This window comes from Schistocerca nitens, chromosome 9 (genome assembly GCF_023898315.1).
Source record: "Schistocerca nitens isolate TAMUIC-IGC-003100 chromosome 9, iqSchNite1.1, whole genome shotgun sequence".
In the NCBI taxonomy this organism is placed as follows: Eukaryota; Metazoa; Arthropoda; class Insecta; order Orthoptera; family Acrididae; genus Schistocerca; species Schistocerca nitens.
In genome coordinates this window covers 402,552,318-402,574,045 of record NC_064622.1, presented here as the reverse complement: position 1 = coordinate 402,574,045, position 21,728 = coordinate 402,552,318, and the positions used below count along the sequence as shown (strand labels likewise).

General features: G+C 43.9%; 1 protein-coding gene across 1 annotated transcript in view; it reads left to right on the top strand.

The window, feature by feature from the left end:
• LOC126204276 (uncharacterized) overlaps positions 1-21,728 on the top strand; it is a 681,498-nt gene that overhangs the window by 600,120 nt on the left and 59,650 nt on the right. The window contains exon 6 of the mRNA XM_049938664.1: positions 20,674-20,780. Within this exon, the coding sequence (XP_049794621.1) occupies positions 20,674-20,780 (107 nt within the window). The remainder of the gene's footprint in view (positions 1-20,673; positions 20,781-21,728) is intronic.

Genomic DNA, 21,728 nt, shown 5'->3' with positions numbered 1-21,728 from the left:
ATGAACAGTCTAGTACTTGGGGCCGATTTTTCGTGCGCCACCCTGTACCACTGAAATAATATTGTAGAAGCTATCGTATCCTCTTTACAAAATGTGACACCAGACACTCGATTATGGAACGCAGACTTCATTCGGTTGTAGGTCGGTCTGCCTTTCATAACAATGGATTAAAAAAAGACGGAAAATGGTTACTCGTGTGTGCCGTGCCGACTTCCTTTGCATGTGTAATAACAAAACATTTCGCCTTTTTACAAGTATTTCTTCAGCTGTTTATCGAAATAGTAAAGTAACTTGCTATGCCGTTTTGTTACCTGAAAATATGCATGTATTACATACCACGTAATTTTATGTAATTTACGCAATTATAAAGTACATTTTAATTGAAACTTCCTGGCAGATTAAAACTGTGTGCCGGACCCAGACTCGAACTCGGGACCTTTGCCTTTCGCGGGCAAGTGCTCTACCAACTGAGCTACCCAAGCACGACTCACGCCCCGTCCTCACAGCTTTACTTCTGCCAGTACCTCGTCTCCTACCTTCCAAACTTCGGGGCGTGAGTCGTGCTTGGGTAGCTCAGTTGGTAGAGCACTTGCCCGCGAAGGGCAAAGGTCCCGAGTTCGAGTCTCGGTCCAGCACACAGTTTTAATCTGCCAGGAAGTTTCATGTCAGCGCACACTCCGCTGCAGAGTGAAAATCTCATTCTGGATACATTTTAACTACCGGTCATGGACGCTGAATAGAATACGAAAAGAACCAGAAGTTCAAAGTTCAAAAAAGGTTTGAAACGGATGTAGAACGGGCGTGCGCAGCGAACGAAACGAACCACTCTATACTGAACTATTAGCAGTCGGCAGTGGAATTGCGACGTGTGGCCACGCGAAGAAGGACGAGTCCGGCCGAGCGAGACCGAAACATGGGAACGAGACCGGCCGACGTGCCGTTGAAGGAACCAGACCGACCGTTTCCCGTTCCCGGGAACTATAAGTAGAAAGCCGTGACCGAAGTGAACTACGAAAGACCGTTCCTTAGAATTCGTTCATCGCTCGTTCCGATCATCCTGATGAACCGTTCCTTTGGACCCGTTAGTTCGCGAACAACCCATCTGTAGTTGACACTGATGTCATCTGGTACACATGACTCGTTATTTTGTTTTTCTTGGGGTGCATTTTTACTTGACAAGAGCCAATTAGTTGTAAGTGAATTTTATCCATAGTGGATGCTGTTAAACTCCGTGGCTATTCCTTTACAGGGTGTAGAAAAATTTCTGCTACCAGTCGCAATAAAAAAATATTTATTCGTCGCACCACCGGTTTCGGGCTTGTACCCATCCTCAGGTGTTTATACATTTATGTACATGTTTACGTTGCTAGAGACAAATAAAGATGAAGCACCATTATTATAATTACGCAGTGATGACAGAACTTGACCACAGCCTACATGTTTGTATGTAAACACGGTGTATATCACGAGTGCACGTCGCAATACTGAAATATGCAGCTAAATTTTATAAAACTGAAATATGGACGTGAAAATGATAACATATGTGCAACTAAGTGGAAAAACTGTCAGCACAGTGAAATTATGATAATGGTGCTTCATCTTTATTGATCTCCAGCAATATAAACATGTGCATGAACATATAAACACCCGAGGATGGGCAGAAGCCCGACACCGGTCGTGTGACGAATAAATAATCTTTTATTGTGACTGTTTCTACACCTAAATAGCTTTATTCTTAAAATACCTTTTGAACACAGTTTGCAGCAAGTAAGTGTGTACATTTGGTTTCTAGTATGTTGGTATTTCCGTTATATTTGTACGTTTTGTAATCGACGTGTAATTTCTAGGCGTCACGGTCTGCTTCTGGTGAAGATAATTTTATAATCATCGAAATGTAGGGCAAAGGTTCTAACAAACCATTGTTACGCAACTGGTTGGCTGATTTTTCATCCTTAACAACACTATGAAAAAATTAGTAAAATAGATCAGTCACGTCAAGTCTTTCCCTGTATTAAAATAATGAAAATTGCGTTTGGAAATCATCCTAGCCGGCCGCTGTGACCGAGCGGTTCTAGGCGCTTCAAAAATGGTCAAATGGCTCTGAGCACTATGGGACTTAACATCTGAGGTCATCAGTCCCCTAGAGTTAGAACTACTTAAACCTAACTAACCTAAGGACATCACACACGTCCATGCCCGAGGCAGGATTCGAACCTGCGACTGTAGCGGTCTCGCGGTTCGCGACTGTAGCGCCTAGAACCGCTAGGCCACAACGACCGGCGACTGCGTTTTATTGGCAGGACACTTAGAAAATGTAACAGATCTACTCAGGAGACTGCCAACAGCAAGCTTGTCCGTTCTGACTGGTGGCGACAGGAAACCAGTGGCTGCAGGAAACCACCAAATATCGATCCGAAGTCACACATAGTCCTTCGACTTCTAAAGAGGTAGTTACTTCCGTTAGCCCTTGCTCTGAGAGTCTTCTTAAAGTGAGCGATTACTATATTGTTGTGTCATACCAGGGGGAACACAACTTCGTAGGTCAGGGTGTCCATTCGCATCGTTTTTCCCGGGACGACCCCGTTTTATTCGAAAATATCCCGCTGTCCCGAAAGTTTACTAGGGGCCACTCAAATGTCCCGAATTCTGGTGATTCCGCTTAGGTCAAATATTTTACTCTGGTAATTTAGTAATTCACTCAAATATTTAAGAAAAGGCACACTACGAAGAAATTACGTGACTGTCCTCCCCGATAGCTGAGTGGTCGTCCGCCTCCGTAGCGTAGCGGTAGCGTTACTGCCTACCACACAGGGGGTCCGGGATCGATTCCCGGCAGGGGACTGGATGTTGTGTGTCTAAACCGGCACGGTACCTCAGCGTGTTCGGTCGGAGAGTTAGCTGCCCTCTGTAATAAAAAAACTGAGTTAAAAAAAATAATAATTAAAAAAAGTGGTCAGTGTGACGGATTGCCGTCCTACGGGCCCGGGTTCGATTCCCGGCTGGGTCGGAGATTTTCTCCGCTCAGGGACTGGGTGTTGTGTTGTCTTCATCATCATTTTATCCCCATGAGGCGTGCAGGTCGCCCAATGCGGCGTCGAATGTAATAAGATCTGCATCAAGGCGGCCGGACCTGCCCCGCAAGGGGCCTCCCGGCCAATGACGCCAAACGCTCATTTCCATTTACCTGACTGGGACAGAAATCGGTAGATGTGATGTACTTGTACAGACAAACAAATGATTACAATATCAGAAAATTCCATGATTTATTCAAAAGAAAGAGCTTCACAAATTGAGCAAGTCGTTTCGCGTTGGTCCACATCTGGCCCTTATGCAAGCAGTTATTCGGCCTCACATTGACTGATAGAGTTGCTGGATGTGTTGAGGGAATTCGTGCCAAATGCTGTCTAATTGGCGGGTTAGAGCTTAAAAATCCCGAGCTGGTTGAAGGGCACTGCTCATAATGCTCGAAACGTTCTCAATTAGGAAGACATTCGGCGACCTTACTGGCCAAGAAAGAATTTGGCAAACAGGAAGACAAGCAGTAGAAACTCTTGCCGTGTGCGGGCGGGCATTATCTTGCTGAAATGTAAGGCCTGGATGGGTTGCCGCGAGGGGCAACAAAACGGGGCGTAGACTATCGACGACGTACCGCTCTGCTGTAAGGCTGCCGCGGATGACAACCAAAGGGGTCCTGCTATGAAAAGAAATGTCACCCCAGACCATCACTCCTGGTTGTCGGGCCGTATGTCTGGAGACAGTGAGGTTAGTATCCCACAGCTGTCTCCAGAAAAGTCTTCGGCCTGGAATCTCATTAACTGGGCTACAATTATCTTCAGTGGTGAGTCCCGCTTCGAACTCAACCCTGATGACCAGCTAAGACGTGTCTGGAGACTTCTCGGATAGCAGTGGAGTACTAACTTGACTGTCACCCGCTTTACGGCTCGATCACCAGGATTGGTGGTGGCCTGAGATGGCATTTCATTTCTTAGTAGGGCCCTTTGGCTGCCATCCGCAGCACCTTCACGGCACAGCGGTACTTCGACGACATTCTACACCCTGTTTTGTTGCCCTTCATGGGAAGCCATTCTGGGCTTATATTTCAGCCAGACAATGCCTACCCGCCCGTGGCGAGAGTTTCTACTGCTAGTCCTCGTGCGTGCCAAATCCCACCTTGGCCAGCAAAGTCGATGCATCTCTCTGCAATTGAGTACGTTGGGAGCATTATCAGCACGGCCCTCCAACCAGTTAGGGATTTTTGCGTTCTACAGTGTCAGTTGCACACAATTTGGCACAATATCCCTCAGGACGACATCCAACAACTCTGAAACTTCCTGCCAGGTTAAAACTATGTGCCGGACCGAGACAGAGAAAAATTTGGAAGCTGTATCTGCAATATTTATTAGTTATTGGTAGTAGTTCTGAGATCAATAAGAAATCTAGAAATCCTAGAAATACATATTCCACAGATTAACCTGCGAAAACGTCCAAAATTATGAACCATCGAAAAGCTGGAATCGGTAACTAGAGTTGACTTCCTATACAGTTCAGTTCTAGTTACCGATTACAGCCATTCGGTGATTCACTAATTAGATCGATTTTTAGCACGTGTGTTCACTAAAATGTAGCCTAATATGATCTCTGCATTTCTAATTGCTGTCTGAACTACTGCAAAAAAAGGCACTAATATTGGAATCGGTAACTAGAATTTACCTATATAGAAGATCAGTTCTAGATACCGATTCCAATCTTTATTATGCACCGCAGTAACTTTCGTGAGCAATTACAAATGTAGAAATGGTATTACGTTTCAGTGCATACAACTGCAAAAATAATGTACGTATGGATCATGGTCTCGGTCCGGCACACAGTTTTAATCTGAGAAGAAGTTTCATATCGGCGCACACTCCGCAGCAGAGCGAAAATCTGCTTTCTGGAAACATCCCCCAGGCTGTGGCGAAGCCATGTCTCCGCAGTATCCTTTCTTTCAGAGTGCTAGTTTTGCAAGGTTCAGCGAACACCTTCTGTGAAGTTTGGAAGGTAGGAGACGAGGTACTGGCAGAATTGAAGCTGTGAGGACGGGTCGTTTGTCGTGCTTGGGTAGCTCAGTTGGTAGAGCACTTGCCCGCGAAAGGCAAAGGTCCCGAGTTCGTGTCTTGGTCCGGCACACGGCTTTAATCTGCCAGGAAGTTTCATATCAGCGCACACTCCGCTGCAGATCGAAAATCTCATCCAACAACTCTGTCGCTCAACGCGAGGCCGAATAACTGCTTGCATAAAGGCCGGATGTGGACCAACGCGTTACAGACTTGCTCAGTTTGTGAATCTCTTCTCCTGAATAAACCACCGAATTTTTTTTTGAAATTGTATTCATTCGTTTGTCTGCACATGTACATCATATCGATAATTCTTCCGTGTTTTTCTTTCTCTTTTTGTCTTAGAGTGTATATACGCTAGAAAGCGCCACTGGTGCAACTTCCTCTACGATCTTAGTTTATTTACTGGTAATATTTTTCGCTCTTGTATTTTCGATTGCTGTGGATAGTGAGAATTTGAGTCCATCTTGTAGTAAACAGTCTCGAGATATTATACTGGCTACGTGACAGTTTTGAATCTATGCAACCACTTTTCCATCATGCCGAAACGAGAGTATAATTTACACAGAAATATAACTAGTGGGTTTCCTTTTATCACTGATAGTGGAGGAACTGTAGAACGTACGTCTGTTTTCCTTAGTGATCTCCCTATGGCCAATGAAAAAAAGAAAAAAAAAGAAAACAGACAGAATGAAAGTTGAAACTGTGAAAATCTTGCTCGTTGTCATAGTCATATTTAGCAATTAGACACACAGACACAACCGCTCGCTCACAGAAAGTACCGTACCTAAAGTCTGGACAACTGCTCAAGTCACACCAATACCCAAAAAGGGAAATAGGAGTAATACCCTAAATTACAGGCCCATATCATTAACGTCGATTTGCAGTAGGAATTTGGAACATGTACTGTGTTCGAACATTATGAATTACCTCGAAGAGAAGGATTTGTTGACACATAGCACGGATTCAGGAAACATCGATCTTGTGGAACACAACTAGCTCTTTATGCTCATGAGGTAATGAGTGCTAGCGACAGGTAATGTCAAATTGATTCCACATTTTTAGATTTCCAGAAGGCTTTCGACACTGTTCCTCACAAGTGCCTTCTAACCAAACTGCGTGCCTATGGAATATCGCCTCAGTTGTGCTACTGGGTTCGTGATTTCCTGTCAGAAAGTAATAGACGGAAAGTCATCGAGTGAAACAGAAGTAATATCCGGCTTTCCCCAAGGAAGTATTATATGCCCTCTATTGTTCGTCATCTACATTAACGACATAGGAGACAATGAGTAGCCCTCTTAGATTATTTGCAGATGGTGCTGTCATTTTTCGGTCTTGTAAAGTCATCAGATGACCAAAACGAATTGCAAAATGATTTAGATATCAGTGTGGTGCGAAAAGTGGCAATTGACCCTGAATAAAGAAAAGTTGAAGTTATTCACATGAGTACTAAAAGAAATCCACCGAATTTCCGATTACGCGATAAGTCACACAGATCTAAAGGCTGTAAATTCAACTAAATACTTAGGGATTACAATTACAAATAACCTAAATTGGAACGATTACAAAATGGCTCTGAGCACTATGGGACTTAACATCTATGGGCATCAGTCCCCCAGAACTTAGAACTACTTAAACCTAACTAACCTAAGGACATCACACAACACCCAGCCATCACGAGGCAGAGAAAATTCCTGACCCCGCCGGGAATCGAACCCGGGAACCCGGGCGTGGGAAGCGAGAACGCTACCACACGACCACGAGATGCGGGCGAACGATTACATAGATAATGTTGTGGGTAGAGTAAATCAAAGACCACGATTCACTGGCAGAACACTAAGAAGGTGCAACAGGTCTACTAAAGAGACTGCTTACACTACACTTGTCCGCCCTATTCTGGAGTTTTGCTGTGCGGTGTGGGGTCCGCATCAGGTGGGACTGACGGGCGACATAGAAAAAGTTCAAAGAAGGGCGGCTCGTTTTGTATTATCGCGAAATAGGGGAGATAGTGCCACAAACATGATACGTGAATTGGAGTGGCAATCATTCAAACAAAGGGGTTATTCGTTGCGACGGGATCTTCTCATGAAATTTCGATCACCAGTTTTCTCCTCCGATTGGGAAAACGTTTTGTTGGCACCCACCTACATAGTGAGAAACGATCATCACGATAAAATAAGAGAAATTTAAGTGCTCGTTTTTCTCGAGCGCCGTTCGAGAGTGGAACGGTAGGGAGACAGCTTGAAGGTGGTTCATTGAACCCTCTGACAGGCAGTTAATTGTGAATAGCAGAGTAATCACGTAGATGTAGATGTCGAAAGGACACTTAAACGAGGTATCATGTGCTCAGTGTTAATGACAAGATGTCAAAAGAAAAAGAACTTCTTGACAAAGTAGAGGCTAGCGATAACCACGGTGGAAGTGCAAGGGACTAATTGTAAGAATTCATTTGGGATCATCTGAGTGCATGCTGCAAAGTTGTACCTATGTGTCCATTAAATTTTATCAGTACAATTTGCGTCACATTTTTATCCTTAACTGTCCCAGTTTTTTCTAAGCATTATAAAATGTCCCGTTTTTTAATAAATGTGGAATGGACACTGTCGCTGAAGATCTCACGTACAAATGAAATTGCTACAAATTACTTATCACCGAAATGAAACGCAGTATTAAACAGTGATGACTATATTTCAAGCCAAACTGCACATAGAATAATTTGATGGCCAAAGTGGCAGCGAGAAGAATCAACATATTAGCAGCTCGAATTCCAGCGACCTGTACCGATTCAGTTCTAGAGAGACGAGAAGTCATAGCCGTGAACACGTGGGCGCTGTGTACTGGGATTGTGAGGATACGGATTGGACCGGCACAATACACTAAAGCTGACACACCTTACTTAATTACACGTAAGCAGAAACAGCAATTTCATCACGAATGTCATTCCGGTTACAGGACACTTGTGATGTAAAAGGCTAATTAGATTTCTGACAAAAATAGAGCTTAATGTTAGGGAGTAGTCTGTTATAGTTAAAATGTCTTAAAATGAATTATTTCTTGCGATATGTACATGGAGAACGTGTACTTCAAGACACAACGCATTCAACTTCTAACACTTGCGAACGATGTCTGTATCAGCGAATACAGGGATCACTTGGCATGGAAACTTCGCAAGTACGAGAAGTGTAATTTGTAGCATTCCGGTTTGCTATAATTGCAAGATTTACCAAATTCGAGCATCTCGGAGACAAACTGCCTCAGAGAAAACTCGACAAACAGTCTGGATAACTGGTTTTCAGAATAAAATTATCCTGACTATAACTGCAGTGTCGAAGATCTTCAAGTAATATCCAAGATGATTGCCTATCTAAGTCGCTGGGTCCAAACGATAGATATCGAACGTGAGATCGGAAATCGATCATGCGGCTCTGGTGGCGGGCTTTATGAGTACGTTTACGTTGGTCACTACAGCAGCGACAAAAGAAGAGCGTTACAAAAATACTTGTAATTGCAAAGGAGACGACTTACCTTACTCGTCGTTGATGTTGTCGTCATGTGAAAGTCCATTAAGGTGGTCTGGATGGATAATTTGGAAGAGTCGAACTATGCATTCTTCCTGATACTCGTTCGTTTTCCGCACTGTGCCCAATGAAATTGTAACGGTATTTCAGCATCGAAACTGTTCTTAAGAAGTTTTACACACTTCGCACCACCACAGTTTACACAGTCCCTTCTTTCCTCGTCCGGTAGTACTCCATATTTGCGACAAAAAGTGGAACAATTTTGTACGCTGGATAAACACGGAATAAGATTCTTCCATGTGAGAGAATCCGCCGAAGAAACGTCAAGAACAACAGACATTCCACTCACTAACGACATAAATCGTCAAGGTTTCCCTAGCAACTCACAAATAATTCGCGGAGGTATGTAATTTAGAGCAAGTAAGGGAACGACGGAAAACAGATAAAAATTACGATAACAAATAATTGATCACAACGCCCGCCACCGAAGTCGCAGGATCGATTTCCGGTCGCACGTTCGATATGTATCGTCTGGACCCTGCTACTTCGATAGGCAATCATTCTTGGAAATTACCGATCTTCATATTCATGAAATATACGCGCGTGTGAGAATTTATGTAATGCGTCCGCTGAAAGGTGCAGTCGATTTGACACCAGTGATCTCTACACTATCCGGATGTCAAACTCCAGCTGTGTGAATGTGCCGCCTAACTACAACACGGCGGAGATGTGGATGACAAGAATCTGCAGGCACGCCGAAGTTCCATTCTGTGACATTAGAGATTTACATCCAGGCAGGACAAAGATCACTGGCTGCGACGAACTCAGATATTTGCTGACGGCTTACCTTCTGATTGCTGTCGTTGCTCCGTGTTCTTACTGCATATCACGGTTTTCCGAAGATTTTGTTGACTTGAACGGAATCGTTCATGTTGCTCGCCGGTCGCCTCGTCTGAGACTGTCGCTAAGCAACGGCATCGCCCGCTGTAAAGACCCCTATATTGTTAAGAACTGCGTCACATCGCGATATGTTGTTTAAAGAGAGATGTGTTAAACAAATTGCCGCACAATTAAGAAAACTGTCCAGCGATAATGGCGTTGATGTAATTACGCTCACAAGAGGACGCTCCGTACTGTAAATCACGGATTTTGATGCGCTTCAAATATGTTGTAGATACAAAAAATGGCTCTGAGCAATATGAAACTTAACTTCTGAGGTCGTCAGCCCCCTAGAACTTAGAACTACTTAAACCTAACTAACCTAAAGACGTCACACACATCCATGCCCGAGGAAGGATTCGAACCTGCGACCGTAGCGGTCGCGCGGTTCCAGACTGTAGCGCCTAGAACCGATCGGCCACTCTGGCCGGCTATTGTAGATGCACTTACCCTGAGTACCTGGCTATCCGGTTTTTTAGCGACGGGACTTGTTTTTGAGAAAATCGGTTTTGAAGTTCATTGCGTGCTTTGTATGCCCGTAACATTATATGTATTCCGAGCAAGTCAGCGTAGCGCAGCAATAAAGGTTCACGGCTATCGCGCCGGAGGTAGCGTGTTCAAATACTGCTCGCGGAGTAGATTTTCGGCGTATTTAATGGCATTTGTGATTTCGCCTCTTGATTCTTCGTTCAACTCCTCTACTTGTGGATCTTCCTCTGGCTGCACTACTGCAGAAACACTTGGTTCTTCCATTCCATAGAATTTTTTCTATACACGGCACTAGAGACGCTTTGCGAGCAACTGACGCTGTAGTGAGATGCGAACGTAAAGGATTAAAACTCGCATCCTCGTTGGCCACAACTATGAGCTGGAGTTCCCGTTACGGCTAACGGTATTCATCGGAGAGAGGATGATATTGGGCGGAGATCGATTTAATGTAATGCAAGAAGCGACCGTTGTATGAACATTTGGAACTCCAACTGCGAATCACAAACGGAATGAATATTTGAAAAAAATTAATAACTGGATACGTATATCTTTATAATTTCGCACACCTTACACTGTTTGTTGATATTCTTTGATATAAAATTGAAAAATTCGGTCGATTTTGAAGGAAAAAAAAGTACACAAGCAGGATTCGAACACGGAACCTCCAACGCCGGAGCTGTGAACCTTTACCGCTGCGCTACGCTAACTTGCTTAGTATACGTCCGAAGTTATGGACATACAAAAGACGCAATGAACTTCAAAATCGATTTTTTCAAAAACCAAGGCCCGTCGCTAAAAAACCGGATAGCCAGGTACTCATGGTAAGTGCCTCTACAACATATTTGAAGCGCATCAAAATCCGTGATTTACAGTATGGAGGGTCCCCTTGTTAGACGACCGGGCAGTGCGTCCGTGGATAAGGTGCCTCCGGACAGAAAAATAAATTGGAAAAAATCGGACAAACGTGAGTTGTACTCGCACCTCGAAGATTCTGCACAAACTTGATTATGTTTATAAACACTTAATCTGTGGTGTCACCGCCAGACACCACACTTGCTAGGTGGTAGCTTTAAATCGGCCGCGGTCCATTAGTACATGTCGGACCCGCGTGTCGCCACTGTCAGTGATCGCAGACCGAGCGCCACCATACGGCAGGTCTCGAGAGATGAACTAGCACTCGCCCCAGTTGTACGACGACTTTGCTAGCGATGCACACTGACGAAGCCTCGCTCATTTGCAGAGCAGATAGAATAGCCTTCAGCTAAGTCAATGGTTACGACCTAGCAAGGCGCCATAGCAATTGATAGTTATCGTATGAAGCATGTCTCATCAAGAACGATACCTCACGCCATCCTGCGTGAGCTTATAGCGTGCATTTCGGCCTTCTCTAGCTATACAACATAATCCATCCCGAGTATCGCGGATCTCGACGATTTTTCTCTCTTACTGATACTGAAATAAAAGAAAGGTTCAAGTGTTTAATGAAAATTCAAGGTTAAAGGATATCAATAAGATTAGGTGATGATATTGCAACCCTCAGTGAAAGTGAAGAAGAATTACAGGATCTGGTGAATGATATGAACAATCTAATGAGTACAGAATATGAATTGAGAGTAAATTGAAGAAAGACGAAAGTAATGAGAAGTATCAGAAATGATAACGAGAGAAACTTAACGTCGGGATTGATGTTCAGGAAGTAGATGAAGTTATGGCATTCTGCTAACTAGGCAGCAAAATAACCAATGACGGACGGAGCAAGGAGGACATCAAAAGCATACTAGCACAGACATGAAGGGCATTCCTGGCCAAGGAAAGTCTTGTAGTATCAAACATAAGCCTTAATTTGAGGAAGAAATTTCTGAGTTGGAGCACAGCAACTACGGTAGTGAAACATGTACTGTGTGAAAACCGAAACAGAAGGGAATAGAAGCTTTTGAGACGTGATGCTACGGATGAAAGTTGAATATAAGGGGGACTGATAAGGTTATTAATGAGAAGATTCTGCGCAGAATCGGAAAGGAATTTGTGGAAAACACTGATAAGAAGAAGGAATAGGATGAAAGGACATCTGTTAAGACATCGGGGAATAACTTCCATGGCACTAGAGAGAGCTAGCTGTAGTAGGTAAAAACTATGGAGGAAGACAGAGCGGTCGCAGGTTCGAATCCTGCCTCGGGCATGGGTGTGTGTGATGTCCTTAGGTTAGTTAGGTTTAAGTAGTTCTAAGTTCTGGGGGACTGATGACCTCAGAAATTGTCCCATAGTGCTCAGAGACATTTGAACCAAGGAAGACAGAGACTGGAATACACACAGCAAATAACTGAGGAAGTAGGTTGCACGTACTCTCTGAGATGAAGAGGTTGGCAGATAAGTAGAATTCGTGGCGGGCCGCATCAGACCAGCCAGAAGACTGATGACCAAAAAAATTAAAACACTTGACACTGGCAAAATACCTCTCCGGGGAATCCCAAGAATTACGAAAATTTATTATTTTTGGTTATAACGTGCAATTTTTTGTGCGACAGCGCATTCGCTGTTGTTATTTTTCATTAATTTTGGAGATATATTAACATGGTTTGCTAATCGGCAGTTGCATATGCTTTTGCTTCGTCTGCTCTTGTCCCTTTTGCACTTACTGATGAGATCTGACGGATGTCTCTAGAGAAGAAAATGGTACAGCCGGCAACAGGGCTATTGTTGTTATGCAAATATTCTTTGGAACACTTCAGTGGATGTTTTATGGGGTACTGGAACCTCATTCCAGGCAACGGAAGTGCAGTCGTACATCAATTACGAGTATTGCTTTGCTCTGAAACATTACAGATGCTGTACGTTTCGTAAGCATAGACTGCGAGAGAATGTTTGTAAGGTGTGGCACGGAAGTGGGGCGGGGTTACGCCTGACATCGGTAGATGGCAAAGGCTTCGTTTTCACAGCGGCAGAGGGCTTCATTGCATCGTAGCTCAGTTTATTAGCACGAAATATTTGTAAATTTTATACACAAAGCTTCCACATGAATCGATCTTTCTGAAAACCAGATCAGAATCCCTAAATTAGTTGTTGAGATTTTTGACAGATTACGAATGCAATGTAAGTTTGTAATTGCAAAAGAATGTTGTTTGTGTGATATAACTAAAAATTAATAATTTTCCGATTTTTCTTTTGCTTGTATTCTGAAACTTTGCTCCTTGTCAAATTTCATGATTCTAGGTCTACGAGAAGTACCTTATAGGTTTTGATGATTGAGTTTGCGAGTATAAAAAAATGGCCGTATCTTTTAATTGCATTGACTTAGAAGCTTAAATTTTTTACACCGCCAAAGGGTCGTAGACCTTAGTACATGACATAATTTCAGCTGGATACCTCTAACAGCTCCTGAGAAAAAGGGGTCTTAACAGTGGGACAGATAGACAAAGAGACAGACAATAAAGCGATCCCATGAGGGTTTCGTTTTTACCAACAGAGGTACTGAACCGTAAAAATGAGGAAAAATTGAAATGGGTAGCAAAAGTGGAATTTTTTCTGAAATAGATCAGTCAGAAACTCGTTCGCTACGTTAAAATAATGGAACATTGTTTTGAAAATCATTATGTCGCAAAGATAGGCTAACCATTTACCTCCTTTATCGAGGTAAATATCGATCCGCATTAGTGTAAGAACATCATATATAGAACGAAAGGGACTAGCTGCGGGCAAATGTTTCGGACAACACTATAACAGAGCATCCGTCATTAATGGCTTATAGGATGGTACACGAAAAAAAAATCAAGGCAAAATAAAGAAACAGCCCTCTATTTGGAAACAGTTGAGGACATCTGCAGTTTTTCTGGTCACAGCATGCTGCGGTGGTAGGATTTAAAAACTTGTTCCGTGAATACTTCCAAGGTAACGCTGAAGACGCCAAATCCAAAGCGTTAGGCTGGCAAATGAGAAGCCATATACACGATTAAAGATACATTCATTGACCTTGTTAAGGTTCTGACATGCATAATTCGTAAGAGTAAAAAAGGTAACGACTGAAGTGTAACAATGAATTAAAAACATAGTCTTACCCTTTTGAATATAAAAGACGGAAAAATTAATAAAGCACCTGCGGCCTTGCTTCTATGAGTATGATGACGGTGGAAGATGATGGTTGAAGGTGCCGTCGACGACGAGGTCGGTAGAGATGGAGCGCAAACTCTTGTGGCTAAGAAAATCGCCCGTGTCCTTTTCGAAACAGCCATCCCGGCATTTGACTCGAGTGATTTGGAGGGAAATCAGAGAAAATCTCAGTCTCGATGGGCGGACGCGGATCTGAATCGCCGCTTTTTCGAATGCGAGTCCCGTGTCCGTTCTGCCACTGCGGCCACTTCTCGGCTGCAGTGAAAAATATCTAGCACCAAAGAATCATGCCACATACTACCTGATAAAACGAAACTTCCTGGCAGATTACATTGTTTGACGGACCCAGACTCGAACGCAGGACCCTTGCTTTTCGCCGGCAAATGCTCTACCGAATGAGCTACCAAAGCACGACTCACGACCCATCTATTTGACGAAACGTTCAATATCTGTGAAAGACGGGCCGCTGAAGTTGCTTAACAAACGAATTAAAGCAATAGAGAAGCACTTAGAGAGCTTTGCTAGAAGAAGAGGCTGACACGAGCCCTTACCAGGATTCAAAGTAACTCTAGTTTATCCAGTGACTGAAATTTATTCATAACTAAATACCTGATTTCAAGGAATGATGCATGTTACAGACGCATACGTAGCAGTACTTTCTTATATACAGGATGGTCCATTGATAGTAACCGGGACAAATATCTCACGAAATAAGCATCAAACGAAAAAACTACAAAGAACAAAAACTCGTCTAGCTTTAAGGGGGAAACCGGATGGCGCTATGGTTGGCCCGCTAGATGGCGCTGCCACAGGTCAAACGGATATCATCTGTGTTTTTTTTAAATAGGAACCCCCATTTTATTACATATTCGTGTAGCACTTAAAGAAATATGAATATTTAGTTGGACCACTTTTTTCGGTTTGTGATAGATGGAGGTGTAATATCACAAACGTATAAGTACGTGGTATCACGTAACATTCCGCCAATGCGGACGGTATTTGCTTCGTGATACATTACCCGTGTTGTTAAAATGGACCGTTTACCAATTGCGGAAAAGGTCGATATCGTGTTGATGTATGGTACGGCATTATGGGATGAAGGATAATTGGCCCCCATTTTATCGATGGCAGCCTAAATGGTGCAATGTATGCTGATTTCCTACGTCATGTTCTACCCATGTTACTACAAGATGTTTCACTGCATGACAGAATGGCGAGGTGGACGGACATCGTTTTGAGCACTTATTGCATTAATGTGGTATTTACAGGTAATCACGCTGTAACAGCATGTGTTTTCAGAAATGATGAGTTCACAAACGTAAAGTATCACATTGGAACAACCGAAATGAAATGTTCTAACGTACCTACGTTCTGTATTTTAATTTAAAAAACCTACCTGTTACCAACTGTTCGTCTAAAATTGTGAGCCATATGTTTGTGACTATTACAGCGCCATCTATCACAAAGCGAAAAAAGTGGTCCAACTAAAACATTCCTATTTCTTTACGTACTACACTAATATGTAATAAAAATGGGGGTTCCTGTTTAAAAAAACGCAGTTGATATATGTTTGATCTATGGCAGCTCCATCTGGGAGTCAACCATAGCGGCATATGGTTTCCCCCTTCAAGGTAGACAAGTTTCGTTTGACTCTTATTTCGTGAGATAAAAGAGCGGCGCGAGATAGCTGTGCGGTCTAGGGGGACACGTTACGGTTCGCGCGGCTGCTCCCGTCGGAGGTTCGAGTCCTCCCTCGGGCATGGATGTGTGTGTTGTCCTTAGCGTAAGTTACTTTTAGTTAAATTAAGTAGTGCGTAAGCCTAGAGACCGATGACCTCAGCAGTTTGGTCCCATAGTTCTTACCAGAAATTTTTTCCCTGGAAGAATGGTCGATATTCGGGGGTATAAAGGAACGCTAATTTAAAGCAAAAATTTCGTATGGACATGTGACCTATTCCGAATGGTTTCCCAAATAGGACACATTTGATGTACATTTGTTTTTGGGCTAGTGGCGCACACGTATGTGTCTTACCCAGCCAGGCTCTGAATTTTTATTATAGCCCAATCTACCCAGCTGCTTTCAATTTATTTGCTCGGAATGTCTTTCTATCATTAAGATACCCTGTTGAACGCGCAGTTGTCCAAATACGTTGCGAGTGAAGTTGTGTGAGGGACTGAGAATGTATCAGAGAGAATGAACGGCTGTGTTTGTACACGCATTGGCTAAAATGCCGCGTATCTGTGCTAATGAAGAATATGGAGATATAGTGTATGTTTACGGCTTCTGGGATGGTAGTGCTACTGTTGCTGTCAAAGAACACCGTCGGCGTTTTCCGAAACGTCTGTTTCCTGATCGTAGAGTGTTTACCAGAGATTTCAGGACATTGCGTGCTATAGCTCTTCTTCCAAGTTACCAATTTTCTTCTGAACCTGCAATTCAGCAACCTCTGCAGTATCAGCAAGACTTTGTTGAAAGGATGCAGTGTTGCCCTAGTACCTACACACGGCGACGTGTACTATATGGCGTAGAGGTGAATGTATAAAAATACACATTTTTAATTGACACTTTGTAAAAAGCATGTTGTAATACTCAGTAACTGTTGTACACGTGTACATGAGGAAACCTGGCAATGTATTGAATAATACAGAAAATAAATAGCAATGTACATTAAATTTGTTCTGTCTCTGAAACAATCCGGACGGGCGTATGTCTATATGAAATGTTTCACTTTAAATGATCGTTCCTGCCATATCAATTAATACTGGCTGTTCCTCCTAGAACACCCTGTATACGGCCTGTGGCGAAGATGAAGCATTTAATTTTTTTAATCACTTTTTCTTATGGCATTTCTGTTTTGTTTCCAACACTTAGAACTTTAGAACTTAATAACTTTATTTCAAGTACAAATTTACACTGCGCACCAGAATTAAAGTATCAGTTTTTCAAAACCCTCTAATTGTTCCACATGTTCGCAGGTTTCCTCTGTAAAGGCACATTTGTAAAATTCTCAATAAATGAGGGGTTTGCCGACTGTGGGGTCTTAGAGGAATCCTTCCCCGTTTTATTCACATACAAGTCAATGTCTCACTCCTCTGTGCTCACACGACAGGAGGATATGAAACAGGAGGACTGATTAAGCATAAGCACCCTTTGCTGCTTCAGATCACGTTCCAAATGGCTCTGAGCACTATGGGACTTAACATCTGAGGTCATCAGTCCCGTAGAACTTAGAACTACTTAAACCTAACTAACCTAAGGACATCACACACATCCATGCCCGAGGCAGAATTCGAAGCTGCGCCCGTAGCATTTGCGCGGTCCCGGACTGAAGCGCCTAGAACCGCTCGGTCACAGAGGCCGGCATCACGTTCCAATTTTGTCGAATAGTGTAGAATGATCCCTAGAGGTTCCAGGCTGTACACCAAAGAAAAACTTGCAGTCACATTGTACATCACAGGGGTGAAATCACGTTCAGTGGTGTAAAGCATGAGCCATACAGTAGGAGATTTTACTTTATTACATAAGCTTTCAAACGGCAACTTCATTTTTCCATTACGGCCAAGCCACGGTCGGCAGTGTTAGCTGCCTGTAAATTCTTTCGTCCCACGGTCTAGTTACAGGAAGTCAGCACCGAGGAAGGGCACCTTGATCACGCGCCTCTCTCATGTGCTTATGAGGTAACGCCGCCACAGGCGTCGCTTAGCAGGCAACGCTCTGGAAAGTTCCATGCCGCCCGCACGGTTTGCTCGGTCCTGACCAATCAGGGCGGAGGAAGCCGCGTGGGGCGTCGAACATCCCGGCCGCCCGTCGCCGGGCCCGCTCTCTTGTATTCTTGCTCACCCGCGAGTCGGACGCGCGCCCTGTAGCAGAGTAGACCTTCCCGCTTCTCCCGGTGCAGCGGCACTGTGGACTTAGTTTTGGCAGACAACAACTTTCATTAGCTTCGCGAACTATGTTTCGCCAAACTCTACGCTCTGGCTCACCCTCACCTCCCTAGGCCCATGTGACCCCTTTCGCCAATAAATAGTCTTTGTCTAAATTTTGTCCTATTCATTTCATAACGCCCACCGCCTGCCCATACACCCATCCTGTACAGTGGGGTTGCTAGCCCACGATATCGTTAGAGAGTGGTTAAAGCGTCAGGGAGATGTTAGCAGTATCAAAAATTGTTAAGATCGTCTTTCTGTTGCTCATCGTACTGCAGACAGTAATTTTAGCCGACGAAATATGTGGGAATCAATGTCTAAAGAAAAGGGATGGTTACATTGACGCCCTTTATGCCAGCCCCTGAGGTCTTTTCGTGTCGCTTCTGATCGACGGTGTGTCTGAAATGGTTTCCTCGTCTACTCATACGAAAACCGCCTAACGCTAGGCGGCGCGGTTCTGACCTTCATTGCAGAGGCTCAAAAGAAGGGATTAAATGTGGGTAAGAGCAACTGTGACGACCTTCCCATCCTGTGGCACGTCCACAGCAGCGTTGGGCAGAACTGTGATGAAATTTAGTGCCAATGAGACAGCAACCCACTTTACACGTCACATAAACTTAGATCTGGCCTTTTTTTCGCATTTGTCGACGCCTCGCTGTTCGAAGCGTCGTCGAGCCCAAGGCTGACGTCGTAGGAGGCCAAGCTTCTGCACCTTTACAGAGGAAAGCTGTAGGCACCTTTGAGTCGAATTTCAAACTTATTCGTTTCGAAAAAAAATGATCCTTTAATTCTGTTGCGCAGGTGTACAACACGTAGCAGAGCTGACCATGAGTTGCCGTGACACAGGCAAAGCTGTCCTGATGAGTCTAACATATGCTACGGCTGTTGCGAAGTCCAAACTAAAAGTATGTTTAAAAAATACTTATGTTAAACAGTGGGTCAGGTATGCTTATCCGGTTTGGCAGTGCTATAAACAGAAGAAGGGTGGCGCAAGTGCTCACAGGCTTGTTTCACTGGTGAGAGAGAGTAACAGAAATGCTGAAAACTTTAACTTGCAGAACTTGAAGAAAGAAGCTGTGCTCGCTCAAGAACGTGCTTGGAAAACTGTGCAAGGTCCATGTTTCAGCGTACAAACCACGAATTTTCAGCCCACTACGTAGCTGTCCCGTAGGGATTGTACACAGGCAATGAGGCTCTCATACAGAGGCGTAGAACCAGTAGAACAATTTGCGCCAAAGTCGTATTCCCCCCCCCCCTTCCCCCGCGGATCCCGTGAGGGAAAAACGATTGTCTGAACGCCTCAGTACGAGGTCTAATTTCCCTTATCTTTGAACGGTGATCATTGCGTGATTTGAAAGTTGGTGGTAATAATGTATGCTCTACGTCCTTGGCGAAGATCGGATTTCGGAATTCAGTGAGCAGCCCCTTCCGTTTAGCGCGTCGTGTATCTGTAAGTGTCCCACTTCAAACTTTCTACGAGATTTGTAACGCTCTCACCATGGCTAAATGTACCAGTCGCGAATCTTGCCGCTCTTCTTTGGACCTTCTCAATCTCTTGAATCAGACCCAACTGGTAAGGGTCCCATACAGACGAACAATACTCTAATACTACAAGAAATAACGTATTGTATTGTAAGCAGTGTACGGTTCAGTAAAACGTATCTTCTACCACATAGATTGCACCGATTCGCATAGTAAAGATGAAGATGTGAACGTATCAACCTATTTAGAAAAAGAAAGATTACGAAATATCGATTGTTCTAAAATAATTTACCGTTTAGTATATAAAAGAACGAGGAAAACTTTCAAGTAGTGTCTGGGAGTAATCGTCAACCCACCTGGATAGCCGCGCATGCCCTAGCCAGGATTCGAACCTGCCACCGTAGCGGTCGCGCAGTTCCAGACTGAAGCGCCTAGAACCGCTCGGCCACACCGGCCGGCCCCCGGTCACGTGCTCTCACATTCTACAACATTTCTCGAATCTTTTACGACAGCTTTCAACGTCAACATTAACAAACGCTATATCACGGTAACTGTTTTCTCAAAAGCTATCGAATGCAGTTATAAAAAGTATAACTTTCCATTTAAAAAACGTAATTGTTTCAATATCTCCGTCGATACCAGCGCTAGAAACATTAACCAAACAAAAACTAAGTGTCCCTCGACGCTGCAACATTTTCCAAAAACCGCGTTTCGTTATGTGCAACCGTTCATGAAATAAAATGTGTGTTACATCTTACGTGGAGATAAATTAATCCGGCCGCTGTGGCCGAGTGGTTCTAAGCGTTTCAGTCCGGAACCGCGCTGCTGCTACGGTCACAGGTTCGAATCCTGCCTCGGACATGGATGTGTGTGATGTCCCTAGGTTAGTTAGGTTTAAGTACTTGTACATCTAGGGGACTGATGACCTCAGATGTTAAGTCCCATAGTGCTTAGAGCCATTTGAACCATTTGAAGATAAATTAACAAACAGAGTACCCCCAGATTCGAATTCTGGAACCGCTTCAGCTGTCACGCATATATCCTCCGCGCTCTCGATTTTTAAACATCAGACGGTAGAATAATGTGCATTGAAACCTGTGAACACTGGTCTCCTGTTGCAGATACTACGACGACACGGAGCGTGAAGCACCTCTGACGCCGCTGCGGCCAGCCTCGCAGCCCAACCACAACCCCGTCCAGCGGCTTCCAGACCCTCCCATCGTGGCTGGTAAGTCGCTCTTAACCCCCACTGCGAAAGGCACGACTCTATTGTAATTTGAATACGAGCAAGACGTCCCAGGCGAGTATATGGCTTGTGACATAATTCTGTTCAACTCGCTGAGCTTGTCATCAATCCGAGGACAATCTTTTCCAGATCGATTGCTTCAGATATGAACAGGCTTGATTTCATAACCTAAATTCTACGTAACACATTACCTCATAAAAAACTGAAGCACCCAGAAGAACACGAAATGGAACTTCACGGGTTGAGAGGGTACGTCATGTTAGTGCATTGATTACAAAGTCGACTTCAATTTACAAAAAAACTTGGTAATATGCGCCCATTAGTCAGTATGTGGTCCTACCCTTTACGGTGTGGATGCATTCGCTGATTTTGTTGGGAAGGGTGTCATAAAGCCGTGGTATCCTCTGCTGAGGCAAGATAACCCACAACTGCTGTAACTGGCCCTTGATATCCTAGATACTGCCACTGGGAAGGAGTTGACAACGGAGCTGGTTCAGTATCATCAGCAGTGGATGGTATACAGGGTGGTCCACTGATCGTGACCAGGCCAAATATCTCACGAAATAAGCGTCAAACGAAAAAACTACAAAGAACGAAACTTGACTAACTTGAAGGGGGAAACCAGATGGCGCTGTGGTTGGCCCACTAGATGGCGCTACCATAGGTCAAACGGATATCAACTGCGTTTTTTAAATAGGAACTCCCATTTTTAATTACGTATTCGTGTAGTACGTAAAGAAATATGAATGTTTTAGTCGGACCACTTTTTTCGCTTTGTGATAGATGGAGCTGTAACAGTCATAAACGGCTAAGTACGTGGTATCAGGTAACATTCCGCCAGTGCGGACGGTATTTGCTGCGTGATACATTACCCGTGTTAAAATGGACCGTTTACCAATTGCGGAAAAGGTCGATATCGTGTTGATGTAT